Source organism: Cloeon dipterum, chromosome 3 (genome assembly GCF_949628265.1).
Source record: "Cloeon dipterum chromosome 3, ieCloDipt1.1, whole genome shotgun sequence".
Classification (NCBI taxonomy): domain Eukaryota; kingdom Metazoa; phylum Arthropoda; class Insecta; order Ephemeroptera; family Baetidae; genus Cloeon; species Cloeon dipterum.
In genome coordinates, this window is record NC_088788.1 from 23,201,272 (window position 1) to 23,226,486 (window position 25,215).

The 25,215-nt window shown below is 36.2% G+C and overlaps 4 protein-coding genes across 10 annotated transcripts; 2 read left to right on the forward strand and 2 right to left on the reverse strand.

Annotated features, from left to right (window-relative positions):
* The first annotated feature begins 157 nt into the window (after positions 1-157).
* LOC135938470 (peptide transporter family 1-like) lies at positions 158-13,197 on the forward strand. Of its 2 annotated transcripts, XM_065482116.1 has the most exons (16): positions 158-337; positions 6,587-6,685; positions 7,100-7,185; positions 9,900-9,978; positions 10,098-10,239; positions 10,300-10,383; positions 10,465-10,739; positions 10,807-10,889; positions 11,160-11,327; positions 11,384-11,887; positions 11,946-12,055; positions 12,112-12,237; positions 12,292-12,385; positions 12,496-12,621; positions 12,682-12,789; positions 12,848-13,197. In XM_065482116.1, the coding sequence occupies exons 2-16, from the start codon at positions 6,634-6,636 to the stop codon at positions 13,016-13,018; spliced, it is 2,208 nt and encodes a 735-aa protein (XP_065338188.1). In that variant the 5' UTR covers positions 158-337; positions 6,587-6,633; the 3' UTR covers positions 13,019-13,197. The 2 variants fall into 2 exon arrangements, with proteins under 2 accessions (XP_065338188.1, XP_065338189.1); XM_065482117.1 differs by lacking the exons at positions 158-337; positions 6,587-6,685; positions 7,100-7,185 and adding an exon at positions 7,712-7,917.
* barr (barren) lies at positions 13,101-17,798 on the reverse strand. Its single transcript, XM_065482118.1, has 12 exons — positions 17,619-17,798; positions 17,472-17,531; positions 17,018-17,161; positions 16,596-16,691; positions 16,343-16,540; positions 16,057-16,288; positions 15,800-15,976; positions 15,567-15,746; positions 14,682-14,898; positions 14,493-14,625; positions 14,268-14,444; positions 13,101-14,138 (listed from the first exon to the last, which is right to left on the reverse strand). Exons 1-12 carry the CDS (start codon positions 17,637-17,639, stop codon positions 13,797-13,799), a joined length of 1,977 nt encoding a protein of 658 aa, XP_065338190.1. The 5' UTR covers positions 17,640-17,798; the 3' UTR covers positions 13,101-13,796.
* A 177-nt stretch (positions 17,799-17,975) lies between these two features.
* LOC135938469 (HIRA-interacting protein 3-like) lies at positions 17,976-21,995 on the forward strand. Of its 6 annotated transcripts, XM_065482114.1 has the most exons (10): positions 18,062-18,182; positions 18,493-19,520; positions 19,575-20,177; positions 20,231-20,307; positions 20,359-21,022; positions 21,074-21,162; positions 21,232-21,394; positions 21,493-21,588; positions 21,641-21,783; positions 21,847-21,995. In XM_065482114.1, the coding sequence occupies exons 2-9, from the start codon at positions 18,524-18,526 to the stop codon at positions 21,778-21,780; spliced, it is 2,829 nt and encodes a 942-aa protein (XP_065338186.1). In that variant the 5' UTR covers positions 18,062-18,182; positions 18,493-18,523; the 3' UTR covers positions 21,781-21,783; positions 21,847-21,995. The 6 variants fall into 6 exon arrangements, 5 of the variants coding, with proteins under 5 accessions (XP_065338184.1, XP_065338186.1, XP_065338182.1 ...); XM_065482112.1 differs by having other exon boundaries at positions 17,976-18,098; positions 21,641-21,972; XM_065482110.1 differs by having other exon boundaries at positions 21,641-21,972.
* Positions 21,996-22,026: 31 nt separating this feature from the next.
* Positions 22,027-25,001, reverse strand: LOC135938355 (peptide transporter family 1-like). The gene is made up of 15 exons (XM_065481972.1): positions 24,929-25,001; positions 24,825-24,877; positions 24,687-24,765; positions 24,490-24,631; positions 24,348-24,431; positions 24,026-24,297; positions 23,888-23,970; positions 23,661-23,828; positions 23,104-23,604; positions 22,939-23,045; positions 22,736-22,858; positions 22,587-22,683; positions 22,403-22,528; positions 22,242-22,349; positions 22,027-22,179 (listed from the first exon to the last, which is right to left on the reverse strand). Exons 1-15 carry the CDS (start codon positions 24,999-25,001, stop codon positions 22,069-22,071), a joined length of 2,127 nt encoding a protein of 708 aa, XP_065338044.1. The 3' UTR covers positions 22,027-22,068.
* Positions 25,002-25,215: the final 214 nt, after the last annotated feature.

Here is a 25,215-nt window from a genome sequence, read left to right on the forward strand (position 1 = left end):
TGCTGCATAGAAGAAGCAGGATGACGAGAATACGGTGCTGCTGCCAGCTGCCAGCGTCAATATCATGAACTTTTCAAGTTAGTTCCGCCCACTCACTGCGCCCACCTGTCGCTTACAAAAAGTCGAATAACTATTATAAACATTTTAAATTCTTAATTATGACCCTCAAAAACCAGTGGTTTAGGACAAGACAGCTCATGACAGTTTGACAATTGCGTTAAGTGTGACTTACGGTAATCAATAGATCCCAGATTTGAACCGAAAATTCCTCGTTTCTCATGTTTTGCTGTAATGAAATGTTGACGTTGAGTGGCTGACTTCACTCTTCACTAACAGGGTAAGGAAAAAGTTTGGGGAAATTTGTTCAATTTTATCGCAGAAATATAATAGAAATTGCATTAAAAATTCATTTAAGTTTCTCTGATCTTTGACGTATTTTTAAAAAACCCAAGTAATAAAAATGCGTAAAATTTCCAATTAAAATGTTTCCTAGGCCGGAAAACGCATTTTTAGTGAAAACTTTAAAAAATGTTGTACAATACATATATTCACACGTTCAAAAATCCTACTCAAAAAATTTCGTTTTCAATTTGTCTCATTTATTTGCATTGCTTTTTAACTAGCTTAGAAAGTTAGCAATTTCTGTAAGTAAGTATGTATTTATTTATTAAGAAATTATTCATTTATTTCAATAATATCAACAAAGTGAAAAGGCAATAATTATTCATCAAAACATGAAACTGTTTAGCCTGCTCGGTTTCATCACAAATAATTTTAAAGAATAAATTAGTATACCTATTTATTTTGCTTTTAGTGTCCCGTTTCAGCCGCATCTCTATCAATCTGGTTATTAGTGTCTTGCAAAATAAAAAAAATCATCAAAAATGAACAATAATAATATTTTAAAAGTGTTAATAACTATGAAATATTAAAATCAAAGAGTTAGGAAAAAGCAGTATAAAAGAATAAGGTTTTGCGACTGTAATTTTTTTTCGGTAAGTTTAAATTGAAAAAAAAGGAAGTAAATTTCGGTAAAATAAAATTCGAAGGTCAAAGCTACAAAAAAAACAGTATTTGAATAACATTCAGCAATGCCAAAACCTACTTACAATTTTACGGTAAATTTTTGGAATGGTTTTATAATAATTGGGGCTTTGAGCTTTTTATCATTTGCTCAATTCAAAATAGAATAAATATTGAATTATTGTATCCCAATAGAACAAAAGAAAGGTATCTCTTTTGCGACTCTCACTTAAGAAAATTGCAACTAACTGTAAAATGATTGTGTGGGTAACTTCAAGATCAAAGAGCATTTTCAAGAACTCTTTAGTGTGGGCTAAACTGGCGCAGGGAGAAAATACTTCTCGCTCGCTTGATCGGATTATTAAACCGTAAATGTAAATTGCAACATTTGAAAGTCGTTTGTGAAAAATTAACGGCATGTGCGTTTTTCTCGTTCTGTTCTGACTGTAAGAGAGCAACTTGTTTGACGCGGTGACACTAAAGCACTATATATATTGAAGCCTTTTATGAGTGCGTTTCGATCCGATGCCTGAGATTTCTACTAACGTTCAAGCTCCAGAGGGAAAATATATATTTTTTGTATCGATTTTGTTCCTATTTTCATCTATTTGGGTAGCTTTGCAATAGAAGGACGAACGTTTAAAAGAACGTTTAAATCTCATTATTTTTCTAAACGATTTTGGCGTATTGAATGTTCTGCAATGTTCTAAAACATTTTTTGTCTCTCTAAAATTTAAGTACACGGTAAATTATGTTGATAAATTGAATAGTAAAATTACCCTACAAAACGGTTTTATTTATTCGGAAAATGTTTTGAAACCATTTATGGAATAAATTGCACTAAAAGATTTTAACCATCAATAAATTGGCCCCAAATTCGATTTTATTTCTATTTCTATTCTATCTAACACAGAATAATTATTTGCATTTCCAACTCTTTTTTTATTCAACGCAAAGCTCGCGAATAAATTTATGCAAATTACTTTCTATTTTGCCAGTCGATGGGTTGGTTGACTTTGGGGTCATTGTGGTGGGTCACCTGCTGGTGAACCTGTTCTCCGCTGAGGTAGAAAGTGGTCAGGTCACTTAGCTTTGTGATGCAACGCGCAACCAAGCCAGTTAATCGACGGCAGAGGCACAAATTCAGCAGCACTGGCGCCGGGCGTGTTGCGAGTTTCAATAATGAATTGATAAACAAGCTGCCCTTCTTTGCGCCCACTTTCTATTTCTTCGGTCGTTTTTGCATTGCCAACACCTGTTGCCAAGAAGCCTTTGTTAAGTAAGAGCTCCTCGTTGATGATTTGCACTCCCATTAGATTCCGTACTAAAATTAAATATTTGATTTTTGCTATTTTTAAAATTTATGATCCAAATTTTATATTTTTGTGATTTCTTATATTGAAGTCTATTGAAACTCTACTTTCTAAGAAACTTTTTAATCGGTAAAAACGGATTTATATTCGTAAAGAAAAATAGAGGAAATAAATTTTTAATGCATTATTTGAATCTAATTTTTCTTTTTAACTTTTGAATTATAAAATTGAGTGCATATCTAAAGCGCTGTCGCAATGATAGCAAAAATTGTTCAGACTATTTAATTTAAATACATAAAGCGTTGTTTAACGAGTCCACCATACTGTTGTTATTCAATGAGTAAATAATGGCATGCATTTAATTGATCAAAAACTTCAATATTGAAAGAAAATTAAGTAACCCATTAAACAAAAGAAACTAACTGCTGCGAACGCTTCACACACATAAAAACGAACTGTGGATTAACAGAATATCATATTTCTTTGTGTGGTTTCAAATTCTTTTCTGACTGTATTTAATATTTTAGAAGTGAGTAGATTGACTTTTTGAGTGACGTAGAAAATATTTGGATGCTATAACAGCCACTAGACACATAAATAAATTCCTATAACTGCAAACAATATTTATCAAATACTTTCCGACTGATGGTTTCCCTGAAACGGTGATTCGATGAACCGCAAATTCGTATTTATAATCAATATCATTGTCTGCACAAGTTCTCAGCGGGTTCGTATTTTTACGCAAGAAACACGGCTTGGCGTTCCACATCTCTTGCCGGTATTATTATCGAGCTCTGTGTTAGCGTGTGGTGTGCCCATTGGGAGAATGTCAATTTTGTTGACTCTTCTTCGCGACTTCTCTACTACTATATACCCAGTGTATTACAACTTCTTTCTTATTTGTGCGTACGCGCTGCTGCTGGAAATTGTGTCACCTAACGAGTAGTCACGATTGAAATGACACACATAACATATCAATCGGTTGCATCACTTACTCAAATCCACGTAAATATAACAAATCTCCCATTGGTTTGTGTGTGATGGGATTTTTCTATACGCTGTTTAACTGCGTGTGATTGTTTTATTGGCAGTCATTCTATATCTTTTCAGAAGGTTGTGTAATTTAATTAAATCAGTGTTCACTCATTTTTCTTCTCTTTTTGTCTCTTATTTCCTGGTTGCTGCATTACTTAATTTGCTTATCACAAATAAAAACGTGGCTAACTATTATTGAGAGCGTCTAATTTTTGTTTAATATTTTTTATCACTCGTTTTTATCACTGGCCAAACGAATTCCAGCTAGACAGGCCACACAAATGTATAATAGTTGAAGCCTTTGAGGAGAAGCAGAGTGGTCACGCATCTCATGGACCTTAACTGATTCGAATTTTGCCAGGAAATTGACAAACTAGTTAGAAAGATATGAGTTGCCGTCGGCGGTGCAAATTGTTCAAACCCAGTCGTGCAGACGCAATTATTTTAGCGGATGGCCGTTTGGCGCGAGCCGGACGGACGGACTACCTGCTAGTCTGCAGTTTCTGGGCAATCTGGGTCGTGTAACGGGCTGAAATCCGCGGTCATTCAAATCACCTGTTGCCGTCAAAACTCACTCGATTGCCGGCAGGACGGAATCCATGCGATGGGCAAGGTTACTCTTGTGTTTATTATTCATGCACGCTTTATATAGCAGGTTTCTATCGCAATCACTTCGGAGTGAGTAACCTTAATCTGCATTTGATTACTCCAAAATAGTTAAAAGTAAAATGAAATAGGTGCGCAGTTTTATATATTTTAATGTGGCACACATCCTGTTTTCATCTAAATTTAATTAGAGTACATCATTTAGAATATAAAATGGTATTAAACGCACTAGGTGTACAATACTAAAATTATTTAAGTTTCAAGTTTTGCAGTTTTGAAGCTTCTCTTAAGAGTCATTTTTCTTGCACGACACTTTGGTATTTTTCACGAAACTCACCACTAAATTTACATTTACAATCATCGTATGGTTCATATTGAAACATTATTTGATATAAACAAAAAATACCAGGTCTGAGCATTGGAATAATTCGGTTTTTTGCATATCCGATTTTTTGCGGTTATTTGCTGGTTTTTTGCAGCTAGTTGCTCCCGGGTTTATGCAAACAAATTTTGCAGCTATTGATTTTTGCCTTTTTAGCGCTTTTGTCAACCTTTTAAAGCAAAATTTGTATAAAATTTTCTTTAGATATTAACGAAAAAAAATCATAAAAAATACTATATGCTGTGAATCCCAGATTTAACATACACGTTTTAATGGTAAAACGGGTCAATTTCGAGTACTTTACAAACCGCATGAAACACCGCAAAAAACACTGCACTGCAAGTTTGGGAATCTCCCCGGGAGATTCCCAGAAGCCCTGAAAAATACAGAAGAACATTTAAAAAAAACTACTTTATAAGCTTACTTTTGCGTTTTTGCCATTGCAATAATTTCTGGTTGGTATTGACAGCAGTACAACTTGTAAATAAATTTTTTCTGCAAAGAGCAACAGACACTGCAAAATGTGCAACGCAAGGCTTTCTCACGAATAGTGGCACTCATTTGAAAACAAAAGTCTCTATCTCAGTTGGGAAAATTATTAAAATAACCTTCACCAATTAGAATCCCTTTCTTGCACAGTGATACATACTTTCCTAAGAAGGCGAGTGTTAGCCTATTAAAAGCTATTAGACAAATTTCGCCCACGCTTCGTCCTTGAGTATAGTGAAGCATCTCATCTTGACATGAATAAGTTTCCATTCTAAGAAATAGTAGTTTAAAAATGTTTGAATTGTCGTGTCGTTGAAAACTGTAATACACGCAAAGATAAACAACTTGTATGTCATATTTTAAATTTGCATTAATAATAATTGGAATAAATCTTAAGCTGTATAACAGCATAGAAAATGCTCTTCTTTGTGCAAAATCAGTTCAACCACATATAATTATATAAAGCAAAATATAAATATTACTTTTTTTACATATTACAATTTGACACTACATTTTAAATTATTGTTGCGCACAGATTTAATCTTCTTGACCTTAACTCTCTGCAGAATGACAGCAGATTCCTAGGGAGTGTTGAATGGTTATCAGTTTATTGCTTGCCTGCTTGCTTATTGTATACTGTTCACTAGAAAACAAATTAAGTACTTAATTTCAACTCATTCAATACTGGGTTATCGCTCATCGCAAATAATCTATATCTCTCAAACGACTACATTCATGCTATTCGTTCCATAGAAAATTCGCTAAGGTCAAGTAGACATTTTTCTCAAGTGATTCAATTTCATCCTTTTTGACAGCATTTTGTTTGGCAATATATTCTGTATTCGATTTTTATTTAATATTGTAGTTTGATCTCTTTGCTAAACACCATTTACGAAATATTTGAGTTTTGAAGAAGAGTCTTTGACAGAAACGAATGACACGCTAGTCTTTAACCAATTAATTTTCTGGATGCTTCAATATGTGCGTGATAAAGGTGATCCCCCTTAGTGATTTAAGTGGCATTAATAAAACTTGCTGAAAACAAATAAATCAAATCGAGTGGAGAAAAGTAGCATCGCGCACACAAGACCTACTTATTGTACGTATTTTGTAAACGCACAAGAGATTAAACGTGCTCAACCTCACGCAAACTAGGCCATTTGTCAATTGAGACTCCTTTATTAATCAGATATATCGCGCCTCGCAAAACAAATAAAATTGCTGCTTTACGGCCAGACGCCGTCATCGAGATTGATTTTTTTAATTTTGACGTGACTGACAGGCATCGCGCGTACGTGGCCTGAAGAAATGAGATTTGCGTGCGAGCAGCCTCTCTTGGGGCCGAGGAGAAATGAAGCTAATTGAATTGGCTTTTATTGCTAGAGCAGTGGATCATTATCTTCACCAACAGCCAAAAAAGTCAGTCAAGTGCATCTTATTTTTTGTTCTAAGTCTGGCTGCTAAAAAGTCTGCTCCATTTTTAGCACTATTTAGAATGCCACCTACTGTATCCATTCCTTCGAAAGGAAAGTAACTAAAAAACGTAACGGAAACTGACTAAAATTATAATTTATATGGATATATAGGGTTAATAAAAATAATTGAGTCGTTTCAGCATATTTTTGGTAGAATGCAGCTATGATTAAAATTCGTATCTTTTCCGCTCTCTCATTATATATCATTGGAACACTTCTTAAACATTTTTTTTAAATCTCTTGTATTTCGTCTCTCGTTGCAGACAATGCTCCAGCTAACCTGAACTATTGCAAAAGCCTGGCTAGACAAATGGATAGTTTAGAAATCACATCTGAAGAGGAAGACGATGATTATTACGAAGGTAAATTTAATTCCAGCTTACTTTCTTTCATATGCGTAAGCTGTTTGATTGGAATCGATTATTATGTTCTCGCTTTTACACAACTGTGGCCACGAGGCTTGAAATTATAAATATCAGTGAAGGCGTTGTACCATTTAAGCTCTAGGTCTAGATCCCCTCTTTTGTTTTATTTCCTCTTCCTATATTTGATCCTTTTTCGAATTTATTTTGTTGTGCTTTTTAACTTCCTTTTTCCGCTGCACGCTCTTCCACGGGTGTTGCCCGCTGATACAGTTGTGTACGTTATCGCTTTCCTGCCTATTTCAATAAGCACTGCCACCCCAAGCAAGGCGTGTTTTTCAAAAGATAGATTTTATTGACCGTGATGAATGTCTTCGAGAACTGAATTGCATTTGGTCGAGGCTATGGTTACAGCTTCGGCTCTGCTGACGAAAAAGGCCACCAAAAAAGAAAATGGAACTAATCAGGACAATGCCATTTGCCAAGCGTACCATGGACCTGTAAGTATTTTTGAGTTAGAGTTCGCTCTAGTAGTTAAATGTTGGATTATCTATACTAAGAGCTTCTTAAGTTAAGTTCTGGGTTAAATTTCAATGCATTACAGGGAAAATTATTTTTGTTCTTATTAGTGAACTGCTTCTCGATAAGATCGTTACGATAATTAGTTCAGCATTACCTTGATTTTTATGTCACTGTGATACATTCAAAATCGATTTTTCTGCCTATTCCCCAAAGAAATTCCCCACAATCAATTCCGTTTAAATCATGCAGCAGAGATTTATTTATAAATTTTTGTTATAATTAAAATACAAACAGACCAAATCAGATGAATAGAAGAAAAGAGAACTAAAGATTGTCCTTGAAAAACCCAACTGAAGGAAAAATCAGTTTGCATTAAAGGCGCGTAAAAACCCATGCATTCGCTCGCGTATATAGTGTGGGATTTGAGTTATACAACGAGGCAGAGGCACAGATTGTGGAAGGGACTAGGAGCGGTGGTCGCAGTTCGGGACCTGTGGAGAGCCACACGCCCGCTCGATCAGTGCGTCAGTTGGTTGCTAGAGCTCGCGGACGCAGTGTTGGTGTGTGTTGGTGCCCATCCCCGCGCGAAAGTGTAATCCAGAAGGCCGTGGTGCGTCTGCCAGCGCGTGTTCTTGCTGCAGGTGCACCTTACCTTTGCCAAAATGTCGCGGAGCGACTCTACTTTCGAAATGACACCCGCAGAAAAAAAGGTGACCGATTTATTTTTATATTTTTTGGTCAAACAAGTATGCATCTAGTTTGTGTTGTCAGCAAATTTTATTTCTGATAAGTGACACTCGCACTTTCTATTCGCGTTTAGAGGCGAACACGCAATAATTGATAAGCGCACGCAATGTGATGGTAGAGTCGTTAATTTTTCATTGATAGCCTATATATTTCGTCCCGCAGCAGGTGTGGTTTTTGCAATTAAAGCGCTACTGTAATATGACATTTTATCAATGATTTGCAATGAGTGAAATCTATTTTCCTATTGATTACCGCCCTACTGCGTTTTCCCACAGTGTTATAGGAAAGGTTGCATTTTTAGCCTCTGTAATTATTAAAAAATTTACAATAAACGCAGACTCTCATCCATTTACGATTTTTACGTTTTGTTCTGATCGCTGCTAATGAACATTGTCCAATCGTATTATACCTTTTGATGCAATACTTTTTTTGATTTGGCATGGATTTAGCTTGAAATTGAAACGATAGCATTTCTTGGCATGAAAATATTTTTTATGTTATGATTATTGTATAAACAAAATGAAGTAAAATGTTTCCGAAGCAAATAAAACAACAACTGCGCCAATAAAATATTTACTTTAAATAGACCGGGAGCCCTTATATTAATTATAAAACTATTTTCTCCCCCAAGTTGGAAACAATTCACTGAATGTTTGAAACAAAAATGTCAACAAATTTTTTCGTAGGTAAAAAATATGTGGTAGAATTGCCATTTTTAAAAGCAGAATAGGGAGACTTACCAAGTCCTTTTGCAATGAAAAAGATTTATAGGTGGACCATGCTGTCGATTACCATATTTTTAGAACCCCAGAACACGTAGTATATAGTTTCAATTTGTCAATTCATGAGGTTATTCAGCCATTTAAATAATCTATTTACAGTTTTTAATCAAATCTTTCTCAGAATAAAAATTAGCTGCTGCAATTAAACGCATTCTTATAAGGTGAGTGACCCTCTGGTGCCTCTAACTCCCTTTTTCTGCCTAAAGACGCCCTGACGTGCTTAGAACTAGTATTTATTTTATCTCTTGACATCACAGGTTCTATTCTTATTTTACACTGTTTTGGTGTTCGTACATTTAGCAAGAGTTAGGTTTCGTTGATTTGTGTAAGTTTGACTCTTGCACGCGCATATCCGCGAGTCGGCAAGTGACGAGCATTCGCTTATTTATCTTGAGAGAGGTTAAAAGAAATATCATGTTCTAATCAGGATGCATCCTCTTGCTTATATTAATGAGGAACAGGTTTAAAAGGCGCTATCCAGTTCTTCGCTATTCATGATGGCAGTATAGTTTTTGTGCGTTTGCAACTTGCTTTTATTCGCTTTAAGACGGACTTTAATTTCATTTTTATTTAGAAGTGTTTTTAAGGTCTTAACCTTACAAGATATATAAACGTGTTTCTTCTGTGCCATTTATTTTGCCCTCCATATCAAAGTTTTTTATCTCCTCTGACATTGACGTCACCCCCGCTGCTTTTGCTTCCGAGTAATCAACTCGAGCATATGATTATAATGTAATTATCACCCTCCACCAAGGGTTTTCAGCTCAGGTAGCACTGCACTGCTCGTTTCTTTTTATGGGTTCTTACTTAACGTTGGCTTAACAGCAGTGATTCGTATTCTTACCCTAGACTGATCGCACCCATCAAGATATATGATTGTAAATTATATATTAACATGATATCTAGATTTTTAATGCTCTTTGTGCCGCAGAGGACATGGTTTTTTAATGTCAACTTTTTAAAATGTTGTCATGGAATTTTTGTGGCTTGAAAAAAATGTTTGGGGAAAATCAGATTTTTATTATTAAAACAAAAATAAAAAATGCTATAAACATAATTTTTAGTAACTTTTGATCCATCATATTTCTATCTCATCAACAGAACAAAATCAGTTAGTTCAACCACCAGTTTTTTTTTCAAATTATCCAATATTCTGCTTTCAGCCTCTTAAATATCCGAAGTCAGTGTTCTTCATCGTCACCAACGAGTTTTGCGAGAGATTCTGCTATTATGGGATGCGAAGTAAGTAAAAAAAGTGATAGAGATAAAATTTTGAATTAGTGCGTAGTTGACACAAAACTATCACGTCAAAGCTATTATAAAACGTGTCATTCTAATGTTCATTATTTTCTCTGTTTCAGCTATTCTGGCGTTGTACCTGGTGCAGTACCTCAAATACTCTGAGGACAATGCGACTGTCGTGTACCATGCTTTTGTTTCCTTCTGTTACTTGACCCCCCTGATAGGAGCAGTCATTGCCGATAGTTGGCTCGGCAGGTTTAAGTAAGTCATTAGATCAGCAGATCAACGACTCTAAAACCTGCTTTTACTCGTGTGTTTCAGGACCATTGTGATTCTCTCCTTGGTGTATGCCATTGGAAGCGTTGCGATCTCGCTTTCTGCAATCCCCAACTTAATTCCGCCAGAGTGAGTGTCGCGTTTTTTTTTAAATCTACATATACTATCGTTGTGTGGACTTGAATTTGTTAATCAAAAGAATATTTTCAGGGCCTTCACCTATGTCGGTTTGCTGCTTATCGGGTTTGGTACAGGAGGCATCAAGCCTTGCGTGTCCGCCTTTGGTGGCGACCAATTTGTGATCCCCGAACAAGAACGGCAGCTGCAACAGTTCTTCTCCATTTTCTACTTTGCTGTAAACGGAGGCAGTTTGATTTCCACCTTCTTTACTCCCATTCTGCGAGAGGATGTCAAATGTTTTGAACGAGACGATTGCTATTCTCTGGCTTTCGGAGTGCCCGCCATCCTCATGGTTGTCTCAATAGGTATGCTAAACCGGTTGGTTGAGATGTTTGCATTATTCTCACACGTAAACATTTGACTGTCCTCTAGTCATCTTTGTTGCTGGCAAGCCCATGTACAAGAGCAAGAAACCAAGTGGAAACGTCATGATGGAAGTGTGCAAGTGCATTTGCGTAAGACAATTATTAACATAAATAGTATAATTTATGTCGCACCTTACAGCGCCTGTTTACTTGATTTAAAAATATAAAATGGTATTATCAGAGAAACCTTTTATTTGATGATTTATTGAAAATTTTACCAAATGATGTAATAATGTTTAAGAATGCACGCTTTTCCCCTTGCTAAATTATTTTTATATATAATATGCAAATATTTTTCAATGTTTTGGCAAAGGCACGATTTGGCTTCAAAGACAGTTTAAAAATATTTCCCAATTTCAGCACGGCATCAGAATGAGGTTTAAGAACAAGGATACCAAGAAAGATCACTGGCTGGAACATGCTGAGGGAAAATACAGCCAGAAATTGATTGAGGACATTAAGTTGGCTTTGAATGTCCTTGTGATGTTCATTCCTCTTCTTATATTTTGGGCTCTATTTGATCAGCAGGTAAATAGCTTAAGTTATATTTTAAAGATTTAATTTATTTTACATTAAATGGAAAGGGCTCTCGGTGGACGTTCCAAGCGACTAGAATGAATGGAGCACTTGGCTCGTGGAACATCAAACCTGATCAGATTCAAGTGATCAATCCTTTGCTTATCATCATCCTCATCCCTGTCTTTGAAGCAACCTTGTACCCCTGCTTCAAGAAATTAAACATCTTCCAAAAGCCTCTGAGTAAAATGACCTTGGGAGGCGCCTTAGCTGCGCTGGCGTTTCTGCTTTCAGCCCTGGTCGAATTGGCCATCAAACCAACAGAAGCAGTCTTGCCAGTTGCTGGAGAAGCCCAGCTAAGAATTTTCAACACGTTCAACTGCCCCCTTGCCATTTCTGGTGAATTAGTTGGTAGTTCTGATAAATTTGACATCCCATCTCTTGAGCTGTGGGAAAATCTGCACATTTCTGCTCAGGGCAATAAAATGTTCAAATTGAGAGCAACTCCAGGTGCAGGATGTGCTCCTGAATTAGCTGAGCAGACTTTTGACGTTGAGATCCAAGAAGGAAAGGTGAGAGACTGAAGATGTTTCTGCGTTGCCATTCAAAAAAACTAAAACTCTTTCACAGGCTTTGAGCTATGCACTTCATGATGGAAGCAAAGGTCAGAATAGATTGCAGTTGTCTCAAAACTTTGCTGATGACCCTGAAAAATCTAGGAACGGAAATGCTAAGATGAAGTAATGATGTACAATATGTTATTCATTTGTCAATTTAAAATATTATTTATTTCCAGAGTTTTGATCAACACAAATGACAATGCACCAAAGAAAGTTGTTTTTGTCGGTAAATTGACTTATGAATTTGAACCCATTTCTGGTCCTCCAGCTGTGTCTAAAATTTTAGAAATGGACGTGGACAGGTTTGACCAAATGTGGTAGATTGTGAATATGAATTTAAATCTAAAATCTTTCAGCTATAAAATCCTCTTAAATGATGAGGAAATTGGCTCCACCTCCGTTATTGCTGGCGGTGTTTACACTTATGTGATCAATGAAGATACCAAGGAGGTGATACACAGTTCCAACCCATACTATTTTAATTTTCTGATTTCGTGTTTTGATTTTTCCATAGCTTCACTGTAGCGTAATCAATTAAAATCCATATTGTATGTTATCAGGTTAAAAGAGCGATCATTACTCCTGAAAATTCAGTGAACATGTTGTGGTTGATTCCACAATACTTCATCATTACAGCTGGCGAAGTCTTGTTCAGTGTCACTGGTTTGGAGTTTGCCTTCACTCAAGTATGTGCAAGTTAAACTACTATATCATTTTAACTCTATTTTTTAATTTTTTTTGCACAGGCTCCACTGACAATGAAGTCTGTCATTGTTGCTGGCTGGTATTTAAGCGTGGCGTTTGGTAACTTTTTTGTTATCCTCGTTGCTGAAGTCAAGTTTGTCAATGACCAGGTAACAAGTGATATACAATGAGCCAATTTCCATAAAATTGTTGCGTTTAAATACACAGATGTGGGAGTTTGTCCTGTTTGCCGCACTCATGACCATTTCCATGGTCATTTTCTGGTTGATGTCTGTGCGGTACAAGTACGTAACTATTGCCACTGACGACTCTATTGAAATGGGATCAGACAAGAAAAAGAGTGTGGACAATGATGCTTTTGAGGACCACAAAGATTGAACTGGACTGTGATATCAAGTTGTTGTGTTTTTTGTTCGAATATCTCATCACCTTTGTACAGTATCAAACAAACTCGTTCAGATAAAAGTAAAAATATATTTATTCTCTTATTGCCAGCAGTATGTTCTGCAATGTACAATAAAGCTCTTGCAATTTTCAATTGAATTTTAAAAGACAAAGAGGGAAAAGTTATTATTCTAATCAGGACCCGATGAATACAAATAAAGGGAATTTGATTAATAGGGCATAATTACCAACAATTAATGCAGGAAACTAAAAAAAAGTAAAAAAAGCACAGGAACATATAATCAGCTAACAAATATTTTAGATCTATAATTCAATTCCGTTACCCACTGGATTTATTATTAAGTCCGTAAAGCCAATTAGTGGAAAAACAAATGGGCCGTTGAGAATGAGTTATTTAATAAAATCTACATAAAGTTTGCAAAGTCTTAATATAATTATACTGATAATGACAGACAAACATCCTCATAATATAATATGTTATCTTATATAACCGACCTAATGTTTGAATTGTGAGGCAAAATAGAATACCAGTTGTTGTCAAGTAGTTTTATAAGATTAAATTATAGATTATGGTTTCCAATATGAACTTTTTAAGGATTCAACTAAATTTCTTGCACTAGTAAGGCAACTCTTAGGAGCTGCATATTTAGATATTCTAATATGTAACAAATGAAAAAGCTTCACAGAAGTTAAATGATTTAGAGATTCCAGACATGTATTGTTACAAACAAAAAATATTTTCCCTAGCATTTTAATCTTCAGCATCTTGCTGTTCCACTGCTGGATGAGCTATCCCTGATTTCCTACCTGGTCTGGAAATGCGCTCCACCTTGCAGTCACTGAGGTTGTCTTGAATTTTGACACTGATTCCTTTCTTGTTTGCAACATTGAGTAAAGCGTAGAGCACAGTCGTAACGCTAGCAGACTCTTGCGTCCGTTTAGGCAGGCTGTCATACAGCTGGTGCAAGAAAGGTTCACCTTCAACTTCTTTGCCTTCCTCATCATGTGTTATTCGCTCCCACAAGCTGGCCTCCAACTTCTTCATGTTGAACCTCTTGGCCGGCTTCCATTCAGGGAGAACAGTATCAATGACCTAAAGGATAAATCCAATTTTCAAATTTACATTTTCAGATATTAGCTGCAAGATTTGATACAGCTGATTTTTAAAAGTGGAGCTATTAAATTGACTGACCTGGGACCTCTATAGGAAAGTTTATATTACCTGAGGAGCCGAGATTAGATGACTCTCATCCAGATTAATATTGGTCATGTAGCTGACATGGTCAGTCATGCCAGTATTGTTGAAGAGGTTGGCCAAATCAGCACTAAATGTTTCAGCATCCAAATCTTCCATCAATGGATTCGAATCGTTTTCGTCGTCAGAGCCTTGGTTATCAGCCTAAAAAAATGATTAAGACCTGTTCAGAGAGTAATAGGAGGCAATTACCCATGCATTTTCAGCTGGGAAGTTCTGGTCATTGAAAAACTCGTCTGTGGGAGGTTCCTCTCCGACTACTTGCTCTTCCAAAGGTCCCAGAGGTTCAGTGCTTGGAATGTTTTCAGCCAATGGCAGAGAATACCTAAATCGTGTAGATTAATTTATATAGAATGTTGTGTTATGAATATGATTTGGTACTTTGTGATGTCGCCAACACAATCATGGCTGTCACTTTCAGCTTCAAAGACTTCAAAGGGTAGAGTAAGCTTCGACGTGTCCCACTTAACAACTGTCTCACGCGTCAGGTTCACTTTTGCTGCTTTTTTCAACATTGCTGCGAGGTCAATATTTTCATTGAAATTGATAGGCTCGTGTTTTGGCCCAGCTTTCTTGGCTGCTGCTGCCTTTGCAAGTTCTGCAACAAACAATTGAGGAATGGATTAATTTACATTGTCATTCTTTTAAATCAATGACACATTTAAAAACTAATATGAACTTGAAATTTCAAGGCAAATTGAATATCAAGTTAATAAAAAGAAACTTCTTGAGGGGCAGATGAGAAATGAAGCTCATTTGAAACGGTGCTACGACCAGTACCTGAAACTAGTCGAACAGGTCAATTCTGTAGAAATATGAAATTAAATTTCAGCACAACTAAGAATGCTGATTATATTCACAAATGAAAAAATACATGATTAACATCGCAGATTGTGAGTTGAAACCAGATCAATTTAAATTTTGATGTCTGTATGTGACTTATTTAAATGCGTGGCAGCTGAGGTTTTAAATTATTTTAATAGCGTCTCCTGCATTCCAGAGACAATTATTCAGCACAATTTGCCTTTGCATTTAATGTTTTGTCATCAGAAGTGGAACGCTAAACAATCAATAGTATTAAGGTAACAGCATAGACAGAGTCAAAACTATGCCTTTGGAACAAGCAAAGTGAAAACTTAAAGATCATAAATATTTGTATTTTAGGCAATGCAACTGAAGATTTCACATCATCTAGTGATTTACTCAACATCAATGTTAAGCTCTATTACAAATTATTTATTAACAAGAAACAATTAGTGTACTTACGGACTGGAAAGCTTGGTTTCTTCCATTTCCAAAAAGCAGGTCCTTGAAGCTGAATCATTCTTCCCTCATTAACCATTCTCAAAGGAGCCACTAATCCATGAACTGTGGAAGAAGTCCTGTCAGCAACCATCGAAATATCTTCATGATGACATGGAGCAGCCTCTTCCACGATTGTGCCATCTTAACCAAAGCATGATGAAAGATATTGATTTTTTCAAAATCATTAAAAATACCAAAAGATATATTTTCTGGTTCTGGGACGTTGTCCTCCAACGAAGACTCATTAAAATCTTTCAAGGAGATGAAGGGATTGTTTGTTCCAAATGAGTTGTTGAGGAGATCATTGCCATTCTCTGACAGCTCAAACTTAAGTGAAAATTTCTTGAGGGTTGGACACAGACAAGGTTCTCCTTTAGGATACATCGATCATATTAGATTTCAACAACATTTTATATATTATTCTATTAGATTTATTTAATAGAAATTGTACTTGAAATTGGATCCATGGCAATTTTCATTGGTGTATTAGGTTCAGATTTTTCCAGCATGCTCAGCTGCAGTTCTTCAACTCCATTTTTAGGTCTTTCTGTAAATTTGAAAGAATCTACTGCCTCCTGCATGAGATTGCCAAGAACAGGAAAAGTAGAGTTAAGTTTTCTGTTCTTGCTCTGATCCATCAGCAAGTCTTCTTTGTTCTTTGAGTAAACTTGACTCCTCTTCAGCTGAAGATGTTAAAAATAAGACTCAATCAATCAAATAATCAGATCTATGCTTACCCTCTTGATTCGTTTCTTTTTGGCTTCCAATGTATCACCCTCATCTTCTTTGTCTTCCACATCATCATCCTGATTGCCACTGCCACTATTCTTGTTTGCCATGGTCATTACCATAGAAAAGTCAGTGAAAGATTTGGCAACACAATCAACTCGTGCTGCATAAATTTTAGTGCCAGCATCCAAAGAGCAGCTTGCAAGCTTGAATACATTTTCCCAATAAATAGATATTATAAACACACAATAATATGCATACCTGGAAATTCTTACTGACTGCTGAGTCTTGGTGCCGAATTTGATCTCCCAACTGATCAATCATTTGCAACGCAAATGCATTTTTCAAGCTAATTTTCTGTAAAAAAGTTTGGATTGATTTGTGATGTGTCTCATATCGGTAATAAACAATTTAAAAATGTTTAAGGGAGGAGAAGGGAAAGTTTTACCAGGTTATTACTTTATAGATCAATAATTGTGCATGCTGATTCAAAACAATATTTATATACCATTAGTGGGAAGCAAAAAAATAGAGCAAGGGATATTTCAAAGAAGCCTAATGCTATATAACGTTATTTGCTTGAGCTTGCAGCTTCAAAGGGTTTAAAGTTTCAAAATTTCCAAGAAATTTTGCAAGCTAGACATGATCGTGTATAGAGAAGTTGAATAAATAATTGAGATTACATTCTCTGCTGATAACTTGAGGCAGTGGAAAAAGTCAGCACTTGTCTCTTCAGTTGGTTCACTTTGTGTAGACGGTTTTCTAAACACCGGCCCATCTTCAACTCGGTTTATACTTCGTCGAGTTCTCAACTCATCTTCGTGATCCTATGTATGTTAATAAAATCAATTTGATTAACTTATTATGTGCCTTAATATTTTAAACACTTATCTACCACAGTTATTTATATTGAGTTTCCTAATCATACATTACACAAAATGTGTATTGTACATATATATATACATATAATATTGTATGTATATATATGTATCTAACACATTTCTAAATCAGCGCGTGCATGCGAGTGTACAATCCATGCACCTATTCGCGTCTGAAATGTGTTAAGTAGAAAAAATATTTTGATGATTTGATTGATGTATCAAATTATGATATTAATATATTAAGATTTATATTAACCTGAGAGTCAAATATTGTATCTTCTCCCTCCTCGACTCTTATAGAACGTCTGGCTTTAGGCTAAAAGAGATAAAAATTGTCAATATTTATGTTCATTACTTTCTCAACACTTTGTTATTATCATACGTTATGTATTTAAATTTTTACCTTTGCAACTTTTGGAGGCATGGTTCGCTCTTATAATGAACTTTTAACAACGACAAATCACACACATTAATGTTAAAATTATTGCTGACCAGGCATAAAACTTTGAAAGCCCTAAGCGGCCCTAAGACAGAGTTTACTTATCAATTAAGAATGTGCTGAACTATCTCACGAAATCAACACAAAATTATAACAGACGCGAGATTCAAACAAAACTCAACCGCAAGCAACACTCATTCGTCACTAGAAACATTCAACATGCAAGTGATTGGATAGTATTTGTTGACAAGCATTTTCATTGGCTCATCTTAGGGAAGTATCGATATTGGCTCATTTTCGCGCGAAATGTCCCGCCAAAACAACAGTTGAACAGCTGATTGCTCCGAAAAGGAGATTAAGGAGAAGAGTATGAGGTGGTAGTATGAGGACTATGAGGCACACGATTTTCAACCTTCGCATACATTAGTGAAGTAAACCTCAACGGTAATATTTCCATGCATTCGGATCTATTATTATATTTCTTTGTATGTGCGGTGTGTGCATACCTTTCCCGCGAAAGCTCTTAATGTATGTATGTATATAAGGTAATTTTTGTCCTTTATTCCCTTTATTAATAATGATCTTTTGCATCTATGTATGTATGTATGTATTTATATATTTGTATCTAATATTTCTACTGTCCTTGTTCTGCCTTGGCTCTACTGGTCTACTGCCCTGTGCTAAAAACTTTGAGTTGTCTGCAGCACAAAAGCAGAAGGTTGAAAATATCAACATAACTTAAAATATATACCAAAGGCAGTTAATTCTCGTCTCATTACATATTACCTCTAATTTAATGACTTCATTTAAACATTCTAAATATATTTCCATTTTGCAGCTGTCTTAGCTGAAGCTACAATCAAACAGCCATGAATGCAGATTATGGCCTTGAGGAAATCAGTAATTTTCTGCATGAGAAAAAGGATGCAGCAGATGACTCTGATGACGCCAGTTCTATAATTCTGGGATATCAGCCCATCAAGCAAATAAGCAAAAGTGATCTGCTCATAATGTTGAAGAGCTCCAGGCGACGAACTGCTACACATAGAAATGAAATAGTGACTCCTTCCAAGATCACTTCTCTGCTGGATGAGGAAGATGAAGATGATGATCTAACATCAGAGTCTGATGGGAATGATGAAACCATTGCAACTGTTGCCACTGCTGGGCTTCTGCAATCAGAAAACACTCCTGCTCTGAAGTCAGATATATTGTCAAATAGCTCATGTCCTTCTGTGTCAAGACCTAATCACACTCCACACAAAGAGAGGAAAGAAGTGCTACAAGACATTAAAAATGTCTGTAATAGCAAAGACCAATCGCAACTAAACTTGAGCCCCAGGAAGAACAGCACGCATTTGGTTGTAATGTTAGAGAATTGTTTGCTTTTCAAAGGCAGTAGTTCTTCTGTGATGCAAGAACAACTGGTTAAAAAGAACACTTCTTGCTTGAAACCTAAATTCATTATTGATGAAGAGCTGCCTCTGAAAAAAACAAAGAAGATTCAACAGAAAGAGAACATTAGCCATCCCAGGAACTCAAATGATGAAATTCCCTTAATTATGCTAAAAAATAACACTCTATCTTCAGCTGTTCATATCAAGCAAGACAGTGATGAAGATGTGCCGCTGATTAAATTGAAGAACCCTTTGCGTCAATTGAACAAAGATGTGCCTTTGGCCAAGCTGAAGAATGCTGTTCAACAGGAGATCAGTGATGAAGACGTGCCTCTGATCAAATTAAAGAAACCTGCCAACCAACCTGACATCACTCCTTTTGCTGATACAAAAATACCCACAAATGATGACGTGCCTCTTGCACAATTGAGGAGGCCAATTTTTACAGCTCGTATACCTAGGGTTACAGGTATATTGCTTATTATCTCTAGTTGATCATTTTAAAATCTCTTAATGCTTGTAGGCTCCAGCAACCCTGAGGAGTGCATGGATGGCACCTGTGGAAATAAGAAGGGTGACAGCAGTTCTGACGATGGTTGCAGCAGTAAACAAAGCAACAAGTCAAGGGTAGAAGGAGGTTCTTCTGATGGGCCAGGAAAGAACAGCGGTTCTGATGATGGCAAGGAAGATGACCAAGACAAAAAGAGGAATATTAAAAGTCCAAAAGATGACACCTCAGATGAAGAAATGGAAGAAGAAACCGAAGAATCAAATGAAGTTTCTTCAGATGAGTCTGAAGAAAAGTTGCAAAAACCTAAAAGAGTTACGAAGAAGAAAAGAGTGTCACCAAGTAGCTCGTTAAACTCTGACTCCTCAGAGGATGAATCAAATTCTCATAAGAAATTTAAAAGAAACATTTCACAGAGGAAGTCACCCGAAATAAAAACCAAAATACCCAAATCTTCAAAGCAACAAGGAAACTTTCGCTCAAAGAAATCACCTGTATCTAAATCTCATAAACTCGAAGATTCAGATTCTGAAGATGACAAGCCTCTAAAGCGTCAGTCTAATGTTGCTAACAGGGAGAGCAGCTCCCACTCCAATGATGGAGGGTTCAATGCAACAGGTGAGTTACTAACTTCATAAGTTGAAAATATCTTAGCGAAAAAATTTCTCTAGGCAAGCAGCAGAGTTCAGATTCTGATGACGACAAGCCCATCGCCACTTTGAAGAAAATGAGTGTAAAATCAAGCAAGGTGGGTAGTATTCTTAGCAACATTTAGATACTAAAAATAAGCTCCATTCAGGATAAGAGGAAAGAAAAACCCAAGAAAGGACCAAAGGTAACTTCTGATGAAGAGATGGAAGATAACATGTCATCTAATGACAATTCTTCAGATCAGTCGGAAAGAAAGTTGAAAAAATTGACAGTTAAGAAAAGGTTGTCACCTTCTGCCCTACTGGATTCTGACTCTTCTGATGAAGATGCTTCTTTCAAAATGAAATCAAAACGATCTTTGAAGAAAAGGAAGTCACCTGAATCAAAATCCAAGAAGAAAAATCCTGCTTATAAGTCAAAACTGAGCACAAGTATACCTTCGAAGGATAAAGAGACCTCATGCCCAAAGAAATCTGCTATCTCTCGAACCCTTGCACAGAATGATTTTGATTCTGAGGATGAGAAGCCTTTCAAGCTATTAAAGCGGCAGTCAAAGAGCACTGACAGTGAGAGCAGCTCTGATACTGATGGTGGGAAAGACAAGTCGTCCAAAAGTGCTGAACCAAGCAAGAAGCCAACAGTTTCAGGTGGTCAAAAAGGTCACAAAAAGATATTAGCAAAAGGAACAAACACAGATGAGGGTTCCTCTACTTCTGATAGTGACTCTGAAACTGAAAATAGAAAGCTTAAAATGAAGAAAAGCTTAAGCACAAATGCATCCTCTGACCCTGAAAATGACAAGTCATTAAAAAGTAAGTTATTTGTTAAAAAAGTTGCTTTATTTTAACTATATTGATCTTCAGACAAACCACATAAGAAGCAGAATTCATCAGATTCTGATGATGACAAGCCCCTTGCAGCTTTGAAGAAAGAAAGTGGGAAGACACGTAAGGTAGAAAATATTTTGTATGTACATGCAGCATTGTTTTAACTATTTTAATTTTTCTCTGTAACAATTAAGCTCACGTCAAATCAGGACAAGAAGATTGAAAAACTTAAGAGATACCTTAAAGAAGCTGGGATGAATTTTGTGCCATACAAAAAAATATCAGAGCAGTGCAATGGCAATGGAAAGAAAATTGCTGAAAAGCTCCTCAGCTTACTTCATGAGAAGGGATTGAAAGGTACATTATTATTTTGAGGCGCAGCTTATGTCTTAACTGATTGCAGATCAAAATATTTATTGGCTGTGATATCAGATACTAACTTTTCTTAACCATAGGCACTCCTTCTATTGAGAAGTGTAGGAAGATAAAGAAAAAGCTGGAATTGGAAAAGGATAGAGAATCGCTTGATTTGGGCAACATTATTCATGATGGTATGCTGGTTGTTAATGTGAAAGTTATCAAATAAATAGCAAAACTTTGCAGGTGCAACATGCATTCGTCGTTCTCAAGTCACTGCAAAGCCCATGAAACGGAAGGCTGAATCTTCTTCAGACTCTGAGAAGGAAAAAGTTAAAAAGAAGTATTCCAGACTTCTTTCTCTCGCAGACAACTCGTCAGATTAACATGTAAGAGTTAATTGGTTTTTTTGTAATTTCATTTTCTTTAAATCTAATACTAAAAAATTACAGATAACTTCTCTGTCTAAACAAGCATGGTTATATAAGGGTTTGAAATAAGCAATCCATTAATAAGTATTGTCATTGCTATTCTCTTTAATTGACAAATTCGAACATATATAGCAAGCCCTTACTTAATCTTTGAATAAATGCTCACTTGACAGTTCAATTTGTCTCTATGAAAATTATAAATAATTGAAATAAATATGGTGTGTTGCGCAAGTCACACTCATTTTATTTTTCTTCTTCCTTGTCATTTTCCACATATTTGAAGTAGCGTGCTTGGATGTTGAAAATTGTCATAGCTGCTAGCATGATGCCAGCAAAAAGAACATACTCCCACATCTAAAGAGAACAAATTCATAAGCGATCACCCATTTCTAAAAGTCTTGATTGATAAACATTACCTGCTCCTCAAATATTTGTGCCTCTGCCACAAAAATCACAATAATATTGCCGACAGTAACAGCAATCAACCATCCAGCCATTATAACTGACTTCATGCTAACCGGAGCCTGCAAGTAGATATGGGTATTTTCTTTTCAAGGTTAAATCATGAGTTCCTAACCTGTGTAAATGAAAACTCAAGCCCAGTTACTGAGAATAAAATTTCTGCAGTTGTTATCACTACGTATTGAGGTAGCTGCCACAGTAAACTGATACAGTTTTCGGGGGTAATAATTGTTTCGACCACCTAAAAACAAAGGACATGATTTTCATGAAAATGATTGTGTCACAAAGTTGAAAAATACCTCTCTAGTTTCTCCATTAAGTATAAACGTGTAGACGCCACCAGCTTTAATAACAAATTTCTTCTTGTTCTCTATTCCAATGGGTGTAATATCATAACTACATACAAGGAATTAAAAATTTGTTATGTACGGTATAGTTAATAACCTACCTGCCAGGTTCAATTTCTGCTATTTCCGAGACTGATGTGTTTGGCTGAATATCAATTATCTTTAATTGCGTGCCATTGAAAGTAACAGGGATGGTCTTGTTGTGAACGGCATTTAAAATTACTCTGGGGAAAAGATAACATTTTTACTACCCATACCTATAATGGCGTATAAAATGTAGCTGACTTGATTTTAAACAACTTACCTCACTTTTCCCTTTCCATTACTAGACTTTTCAGGAAAATCTATGTATCTTTCGGAAAGATTCATCGTAACGTTTTCAGATCCGCCAAGAATCGCAAAACTTTGGGCCTACAAAGATTTTTAAAGTCAATGTTATGGAACCAACCAAGCAAGTTATTTTCTATACCGTTTTCTCTTCAATGGTTAGGTCGTATGTCATTTCCTGTTGATCCCTGCACGTTGGCCCAGGTTTGGCACTCAGCTGGAAACTCTGATTTCCCTGTGCAGCAATGTGCAGATTCTCCCACAAATCAAGGGAACCAATTTCATGCCCATCAATTTTCACCGCGCCGTCAGCGGAAATGATCACTGTGCAATTCATGGTGTTGTAAATTCTGAGCTGAGCTTGACCAGCCGTTGGCATCACCCCCCCTGACTGAAGGATTCTCCAATCCAAAAAGGCAGACATCAAAAACGCAACAGCAGCAAATATTCCACCAAGACACATCTTGCCAAGAGGCTTGTTGCAAATTTTGATTTTTTCGAATAGGGGGTAGAGCGTGAAATTAAAGATAGGGATCAATGCCAATATAAGGAATGGGTTGATGACTTGCATCTGGTCAGGCTTTATATTATAAAAACCCACATCTCCATTCATCCTAGTCGCTTGGAAAGTCCAACGGGATCCCTGTTGATAATGATAGTAAAAATACTTTTAAATTATGAAATGGAGGCCTTTCATACTTGCTGGTCATAAATAGCCCAGAAAATCGGTACTGTCAGGAACATAGAAAGTGCATTTAAGGCTAGCTTTGTATCAGCGATGTCTTTTTCATCGTATTTTCCCTTGGCATGGTCTAGCCAGTGCTCCTTTTGATGCTCGCTATTTTTACAGCGGTTCACCAAAGCGTACTGCGATAATTTATTAATGAAGTTTGTCTGTTAGGAACTAAATCATGCAATTAACTTACGCCAATGATTTTGCAGACTTTAACCACAATGTTTCCCTCTGGCTTGGCCATCCTGTACAAAGGTTTGCCCATAACAAAAATAACTGAAAATTGAAAAAAAAAATTAAACCGGTCCGCCAACTAAAGAGAATTTTTTACTTGTAGCAACCACCATAAGAGCAGCAGGCACTCCAAATCCTAAAGAGTAACAGTCTTTTTCAAAACACTGCACATCTTCCCTTAGAATTGGAGTAAGGAAAGTTGAGATCAGGCTTCCAGCGTTAATGGACAAGTAGAACAGGGAAAAGAATTTTTCCAGCAGAGCTTGCTGTGCAGGTAGCACAAATTGGTCCCCACCGAAAGCTGACACACAGGGCTTGATTCCTCCAGTTCCGAAGGCGATCAATAAAAGACCAATAATTGCAAAAGTCCTTGAATTTAAATTAACGAAATGCTTGAATGAATAAATGTATGTTTTTACTGTGGGGGTATGAAGTTTGGAATGGCAGAAACAGAAAGGAGCACGCTTCCGGCAGCATAAACAATCGACAAGCTCAAAATAGTCCTAATGATTAATATTAGTGAAATTAGTATTTTTGAAAAGCTTTAATGGCTTTACATACCAAAATTTCCCGAACCAACTGTCAGCAAGAATGGCTCCTAAAAGAGGTGTAAGGTAACTGAGTGCTGCAAACGCGTGGAAAATTACTGTTGCTTGATCTTCAGAGTATGAGAGCTCGCGAACGAGGTACAACGCTAGAATCGCTGCAGGAAAATGTATTTCATAATTAAAGAGACAATTAAATCACAAGAACCATACTTCTCATTCCATAGTAGCAAAAGCGTTCACAAAATTCGTTTGCAATAATACACCAAACTCCTTTTGGATATTTAAGTGGCTGCGCACATTGACAAAACATTTTAAGTTAATTGCAATTTATATGAAATAGTACCTTACCTTTTCATCTTTCCCGGCTTCACATTGTTTGAAGAAAAGAAAATAAATTAATTAAGCCCAAAATTATGGAAAAAAGAAATTACCTTCTGCATTGATTGGTGAACTTTTGTCCAGGTCGATTTCCTCCATCTCGTAGGACTGACCTTTCTTAGGGTCGAGATTCTCGTTATTGCTCATATTTGGCAGCGATCTTTTAGCTGCAGCCAAGGAAGACAAGCTGTGTTCTTCAACGCCAGGATTGCTACTAAATTAGGACTTAGCCAGTTGATCCAGCTATATACGCGCGACTATGTAATAATAACTTAAAATACCATAATATTGTCAAAGCTGAAACTTAACTGTCTTTAAATAATTAGTAATGGCTTTACCGTTGTGTTTCAAACGTTGAATT